The following is a 7,941-nucleotide window of genomic DNA, read 5'->3' as shown; positions in this document are numbered from 1 at the left end:
AGATTGTTCTTATTCCCGTTCGGCCATTCCTCCAATTACATAAATAAGACAGGTTCCAGAATACCTCCTTGCACGTCAATTGTCCCTCCTTGAAGTTCACAGTTCCCGCATTGGTTTGTAAACTCACGCGCGTCACCGTTAACACACTCCACAGGTCTAACTTATATGAATTCCCCGTTGAAGTGTGACCTATACCCACCACGGCTCTTTCCCGAGTCTCGTTTAATTTTGTTACCTAAACACTTATTACTTCTAACATAATTTATCTAACCTGTCCCCTTCCCTGTTAAATCTTGCACCTGCTCCGGCAACTTTCCTCTTTTGTCATAAAAAAAAAAATTGTGGTTCGGTTTAGTAACGCAGCCTCAATATCTGCGTCCATAATTCTCCACCATCGTTTCCACAACTACGAAAATTCATCCGAGGACCAAACGGTATAGTTTCAGGAAAATGATATCGGCAAAACATCCGCAAATCTCCTCCCCGGTTGCAGGCTTGCATACTTGACATTGACAGATGGTTTCAATTAATCCTTAGGAAATGCTAGCCCTGAGCGGTAAATCACATCATAAAGTCACTGTAAATCACATGGGTAAGTAACAGCACTCCCCCACCCACTGCCCGGTAAAGAGAACGACTGAATTGAACTCTATTACTGGACGTTGACTATACTCTGTTTTTTCCATCTGTCCATCCGCCTGTGGTGTTTGCGCATGGTAACACTGCGTCCTAGGCTTTGAATAATATCCTATTTCGAATCTTAACGGTGTAATTCCCATACAGTAAATTATTAAAACACTTTTCAGTTGCAAACGTACACCTAGATATTCATTTATTTACCTTAAACTTACACAAAGCGTAACTATTTACAGCCTGGGACGCAGTGTTACCATGCAAAAACACCACAGGCGGATGGACAGATGGAAATAAAACAGAGTATAGGCCATGAAACACTTCGGAAGATCAACCCTTCTAAGACTGGTTCTAAACCAAAATCTAACGGATTCTAGCTCAAGACTTACATTCCCCATTGGCCAATTGATGTACTTTTCTATAATATAAATGTGATTTATATAATTTTGAATAAATAGGTTTAGCTCGAACTGTATTTATTTCATCGTTATACCCCAGTACTGATGACGGGTTGTTCTACAGTGTGTGACTCGACCCCATCCGGGCTACCTGATTGGGGAGGTGGGGGGAGGGGGTGTCCAATGAACTAGCAAAAAAAACGCGCTCACCTTGTAAACGCTCGTTGAGCACTAAAACAAGTGGCGACTGGCGAGCGAACTACCTCTTCCCGCCATCGCACGCATGCTAGACAGCAGACAATCAGGAAGCGCTCGGCATAACCGCTTTCGATGGAAAACTCCCTGGTACAAATATACATATCTCAAAAGCTACTATATCTGAAAATATGTATACAACGGCCATTTTTCTTACCTGATATGGCTTCGACAAACAAGTGAAGGTCGAAGAAACGACATGACATACAAAATTGCCCGTACAAATTCTACGGGTAGGATTATACTTCCATTCAGCTCTTCTTCCTCGCTCACGAGTAACCACTGAAGCATTCAGTGTCTTCGACACTTGCTGAAATACGGGTAAAGGACATTCCGTAATGGTGATAAAATGTATATTTTTTTCATCTAATACAATTTAAAGGACTTTCATTTCAGTGCCACATGCCGACAGAGCTCTGGAATACAAAATGATTTCAACTACTGGTTATGAAAGTGGCTGCCATTAAGGTTGACATATAAAGGGTATGCAGCTGTATATAATGTATACCAATATACATATGGAAATATGAGTCATTCTAATTTATGTGCTTCCATATGCACATTAACAGAAATTATGAAAAATAGAGAATCAACTCAATAATATATTCGTGTAAATTTTCCCACGTGCATATCATTCGTACATGAAATACATTATCATCAATTCTGTATCTAAATAGTCAAATATCAATTAGAAAACAGTTAACATTTTGGAAGCTCAATGTGGTAAACAAGATCAAAAATAAAAGGAGAATATGTAGACGGAACTTGGAAAAGCAAAAAAAAAAAAAATTGCAAGTTGATTATTAGTGCAAAAACGTACAATATAAACGACGCTAAATTATAATTATTTTATCAGGCTACGTTCCAGTTCTACAGATGGCTTAACAAACTCTCCATAACTACAGTCAATATGATCTTAATTATTTACATTCCATGTAGAGATCACGAGTCCTACAAAAAAAGGAGCTTGCTGCATATTGCATATGACGACCTTTGATGAACCTTATACGACTACGACAGCATGTAATATCACAAACATGTACACGCTGTACATGTGATCACCGTGCAGTAACAATATACATGACCAAATCCCATGTTCACAAAATAATAGCTGTTATGAGTATTGTGTTTGTTTAATATTAACCTGTACATTTGTATACATACAATTCGTGTTTTTATTATAGACCTGTTCATAAATACCTACAGTCATATATGTAGTATGCGTGTGTACATTATATCGTTATATAAATATATATACACATATATGTATGTATATATACATATATATACACACATATATATACAGTATTAAAATGCTTCCCATTACCAAAATTACTTCAGTAGCTTATGAAATTAATATAAAAGTCTGCGATTCAAAAGGGCAGAGAAAAGCTTCATTCTAAAATGTAAACTATATATAATGGAAAAATAGTAGCACTGTAAAAAAAAAAAAAAAAAAAAAAAAGTTAACAACGTTCCATGAACAAAATTTTTTTTACATGATGTCAAGTCACCAACGCTTTATGAACAGAACTACTGGAGGTTTTCGATGAAGCGAATTAGCAATATATAACAATAGTACGTCTGAGATTTTTTTTTGCGTTAGTGTATAAAAAGGAGCGTACGAAAAACAAGTTTCAGTTAGGAAATCAGGACAATGCCCAACAGTGAATAGCGGTTGGCGTTCTTCTTGTTTTTGGTGTTGTACTGTTATTCCTATTGTTGTTGAAATAATCATTAACTAAGCAAATTTTTGCTACTCATAATATTTTATTGAAAGAAAACAATGTTCTGTTATTCATATCCATGGGAGGGTTGGGGGGGCCGGGGGGCACGTGACCAGGTATGGGCAGCCCCTCAAATCCGCCATCTGAGCACAGCAAGGCTATTATTATAATCATTCCTATTACGACACCTCTCAGAAATTTTGAAAACAACGCCTCGAGTTTGAACTTGAACACTTGTCATGCATCTGGCACTGGATTATATTACTTGTGAAGTTGCTCCTCGAGTCTGGAGTGCCACTCGAACCACAATGTACATCATCGTTGATACTTGACCTCGAGTCTCTGAAGGCTGACATCGGCAATGTTGTATCTGGATTTGAAACAAATCATTAACGAATTCACGACTCAGATTTGGATGAGATCACTTGATGTCACGGTTTGAATATGGATTTTCATGCTGGTGATGTCACCTCTAGAGCTGGACTTCGACACTTTTGTAGTCTGAGTCTGAACTGCCATATGTGATGTCATACCTCGAACTGAACTGTATTACCTGTGATGTCACGGCTGACATTGAACTGCATCATTTGTGACGTCACACTTCAGGATTTCAACTTTGAAACGAAATATCTTATCAGGAATCTGACATCATCATCATCACGAAGTTATATATTTAGAGTTTCGATTGTCACGAGTGACATCACATCACTTATGATGTCACATTTCGAGCTTAAATTGTCAATGACGTGTTGGCATCTCGAAATATGGAGAGAAAAAGAGTTGAATGGCGTCGGTTGAATACTCCTAATATCTACGTTGCATCTATGTCAGTTGTTAAAAAAAAAAAATAAATAAATAAATAAACTAAAGCTAAATTTGCTGTTTACGGCTTGAATTTTTCTGTTACGAGAAGCTCAAGAATTTGCCAAGTTATGGATACAAATTCTTACATATATCATATTTTCGTATAGATGTATTAGTTCCTTAGGATATTTGTAATGTTTTCCATCTACAGAAGCTGTCACTAGTGGATTCGATCGTTATCACCTGCGGTAAAATTGTCACGCCTAAATTTCAGACGAAGTTTTGCCATTGGGAGGAAGAAGTCTTGTTCTTTTTTGTTTTGGTTCGTTTGGCATTACTGGATTCTTTAGCGAAATCACTGTGACCTCCACTCAGAAATCGTCATCACGACGAAGCATCGTCCCTCTCGGCACAGCTTCGTCTCAAGTCATCTCGGTCCTGCTTGATCATGAACTCGTCCCTGTCTTGGGACCCTGGAGAGGAATAGAGCTCCTCTCTCCCTAAAGGAGTAGGATTCAGATACATATTATGATACTCCCCTCCTCCTCCTCCTCCTCCTTCACTTCTTCCTCCTCCTCCTCCTCCTCCTCTCCCTTCCGTCCTGAAGATCCCCATTCCCAAACCTACGCCCATTCCCAAGATGGCGGCAGCGGATTCCGAACCGTGATGCCCGCCGCCGCCGCCGCCGCCGCCGCCGGCCCCCAGTGCCATCCTGGAAGAGGAGGTGGTGACCTCCGGCACTCGCGACGACCCCTGTGGCTCCGACCCATCATCGACCTGCTGCCCGGCTTGATGGTGGTGACCTTGCCCCTGCGCCAGGTGGTGGTGTTGGTGAAGATGATGGACGTGTCCGTGCGTGAGGGAATGCCCGTGGGCGTAGGTATGGGCGTGGGCCGTCAATCATCCAAAGCTGTAGAGGATCTGGGACAGCGGGGAATCGAGGGGCGAGGAGGACGCCGAGGAGATGTCGCCGTAGTCGGAGAGGCTGGACGGGGCGCGTTCCAGGGAGTACCCACCTGACGCAGGAGACAGAAATAGTGACGTTATTTGTGATGTGGCTGATTAAATGGAAGATTATTTGAAGGAAAACGGAAGGCAGTTGCTATCAGTCATAGATGTAGTGGTGATGAATGAAAGAGGAATGTAAAAAAAAGAATTATCAGTAGTAGTAATAGCTGGTGCTGTAGATTGATTAATTATAAAATTTAGATCTCGAGGACCAAGAACCGGAACTCATCAGGATAATTCAGCGCCCTAATGAAAATGAAATAATATAAATGAGTGTGATAAATTATGAATAAATGAATGATAATAGTGTTCACATATGAACGTAAAAAATGATGAATGATGATAGACAAAACCGATAAAAAATTAAATTTTGCACCTAAAAATATATACTTTATATAATAAAAATTACTAAAATCTTTACTAAATATACTGAAATCATATCTTGTTAAGTTGTTAGTAGTAGTAGTAGTTGTAGTAGTAGTAGTAGTAGTAGTAGTAATAGCAAATGGAAGAGGAATAAAAGAAGGATTAAGAGCAAATAGTAGCAGTAATAGGAGAAAACAAAGAGTAGACTGAAAGGGTGAAAATTACGAAGACAGGGAAACAATCCGATATCATCATTATTATTGTACTATTGTATTGTAGTCGTAGATAGTGGAGACGTAAGAGAAGATGAGTGAGTAAAGATAAAAGGATAAAAATGAAAGATTAAATGCAAAGAATAAAACGAATCTCGGATGTATAATGTAGCAGGGATGTAAGCATATCCTCCATAATAATAATAATAATAATAATAATAATAATAATAATAATAATAATAATAATAATAATAATAATAATAACTTGGCATATGCAGGAGCATGATTAGTAGCAGAACTGATGGGGATTCGAACACCAACACCACCAGCACAACCAACCCAACAGAAACCAAAACAGCAACCTCCTTGGAAAAGGCGCCTGGAAAAGCAAATCATGGTGATGAGATCTGACTTGAGTAAACTGAAAGAGATGGCAGAAAAAAGGCTAAGAAGCAAGAAAACAAGGGAGGAACTCAACGAGAAATACAAAGTACAAGAGAGGGGACTAAACAACACAATAGAAGATGTAAAACAGAGGCTTAAGGCCAAAGCACATAAGATCCAACGGTACATGAACAGGAATAAGGGATACCAACAGAACAAACTATTCGGAACCAACCAGAAAAGACTATACAGCCAACTAAGAGGGGAAGACAACCACCCAGAAATTCCTGAAGCCGAAGAGACTCTGGGAAAACATATGGAGCAATCCGGTATCACACAACAAACATGCAACATGGCTCCAGGAAGTCAAGGAAGAAGAAACAGGGAGAATAAAACAAAGATTCACAGAGATCACGACAGACACAGTCAGACACCAACTAAAGAAAATGCCAAACTGGAAAGCCCCAGGTCCCGATGAAGTCCATGGATACTGGCTCAAAAACATCAAGGCCCTACACTCACGAATAGCAGAACAACTCCAGCATTGTATCTCAAATCACCATGCACCCAAATGGATGACCACAGGAAGAACATCCTTAGTACAAAAAGACAAGAGTAAGGGAAATATAGCCAGTAACTACAGACCTATCACCTGCCTACCAATAATGTGGAAGTTACTAACAGGTATCATCAGTGAAAGTCTATACGATTACCTAGAGGAGACAAACACCATCCCCCACCAACAGAAAGGCTGCAGAAGGAAGTGTAGGGGCACAAAAGACCAGCTCCTGATAGACAAAATGGTAATGAAGAACAACAGTAGGAGAAGGAAAACCAACCTAAGCATGGCATGGATAGACTATAAGAAAGCCTTCGACATGATACCACACACATGGCTAATAGAATGCCTGAAAATATATGGGGCAGAGGAAAACACCATCAGCTTCCTCAAAAATATAATGCGCAACTGGAATACAATACTTACAAGCTCTGGAATAAGACTAGCAGAGGTTAATATCAGGAGAGGAATCTTCCAGGGCGACTCACTGTCCCCACTACTCTTCGTAGTAGCCATGATTCCCATGACAAAAGTACTACAGAAGATGGATGTCGGGTACCAACTCAAGAAAAGAGGCAACAGAATCAACCATCTGATGTTCATGGATGACATCAAGCTGTATGGTAAGAGCATCAAGGAAATAGATGCCCTAATCCAGACTGTAAGGATTGTATCTGGGGACATCAGGACGGAGTTTGGAATAGAAAAATGCGCCTTAGTCAACATACAAAAAGGCAAAGTAACGAGAACTGAAGGGATAAAGCTACCAGATGGGAGCAACATCAAACACATAGATGAGACAGGATACAAATACCTGGGAATAATGGAAGGAGGGGATATAAAACACCAAGAGATGAAGGACACGATCAGGAAAGAATATATGCAGAGACTCAAGGCGATACTCAAGTCAAAACTCAACGCCGGAAATATGATAAAAGCCATAAACACATGGGCAGTGCCAGTAATCAGATACAGCGCAGGAATAGTGGAATGGACGAAGGCAGAACTCCGCAGCATAGATCAGAAAACCAGGAAACATATGACAATACACAAAGCACTACACCAAGAGCAAATAAGGACAGACTATACATAACACGAAAGGAAGGAGGCAGAGGACTACTAAGTATAGAGGACTGCGTCAACATCGAGAACAGAGCACTGGGTCAATATCTGAAAACCAGTGAAGACGAGTGGCTAAAGAGTGCATGGGAAGAAGGACTAATAAAAGTAGACGAAGACCCACAAACATACAGAGACAAGAGAATGACAGACAGAACAGAGGACTGGCACAACAAACCAATGCATGGACAATACATGAGACAGACTAAAGAACTAGCCAGCGATGACACATGGCAATGGCTACAGAGGGGAGGGCTAAAGAAGGAAACTGAAGGAATGATAACAGCGGCACAAGACCAGGCCCTAAGAACCAGATATGTTCAAAGAACGATAGACGGAAATAACATCTCTCCCATATTTAGGAAGTGCAATACGAAAAATGAAACCATAAACCACATAGCAAGTGAATGCCCGGCACTTGCACAGAACCAGTACAAAAAGAGGCATGATTCAGTGGCAAAAGCCCTCCACTGGAG

General features: G+C 40.2%; 1 protein-coding gene across 1 annotated transcript in view; it reads right to left on the bottom strand.

The window, feature by feature from the left end:
- Positions 1–2,621: 2,621 nt before the first annotated feature.
- LOC135208265 (LIM/homeobox protein Awh-like) overlaps positions 2,622–7,941 on the bottom strand; it is a 43,951-nt gene continuing 38,631 nt past the window's right edge. Inside the window, exon 5 of the mRNA XM_064240375.1 lies at positions 2,622–4,833. Coding sequence (XP_064096445.1) covers positions 4,718–4,833 — 116 coding nt within the window. The 3' untranslated portion in view covers positions 2,622–4,717. The remainder of the gene's footprint in view (positions 4,834–7,941) is intronic.

The sequence above is a fragment of the Macrobrachium nipponense genome, chromosome 35, assembly GCF_015104395.2.
Source record: "Macrobrachium nipponense isolate FS-2020 chromosome 35, ASM1510439v2, whole genome shotgun sequence".
NCBI classification, from domain to species: domain Eukaryota; kingdom Metazoa; phylum Arthropoda; class Malacostraca; order Decapoda; family Palaemonidae; genus Macrobrachium; species Macrobrachium nipponense.
This window is presented reverse-complemented; position numbering and strand designations above follow the sequence as displayed.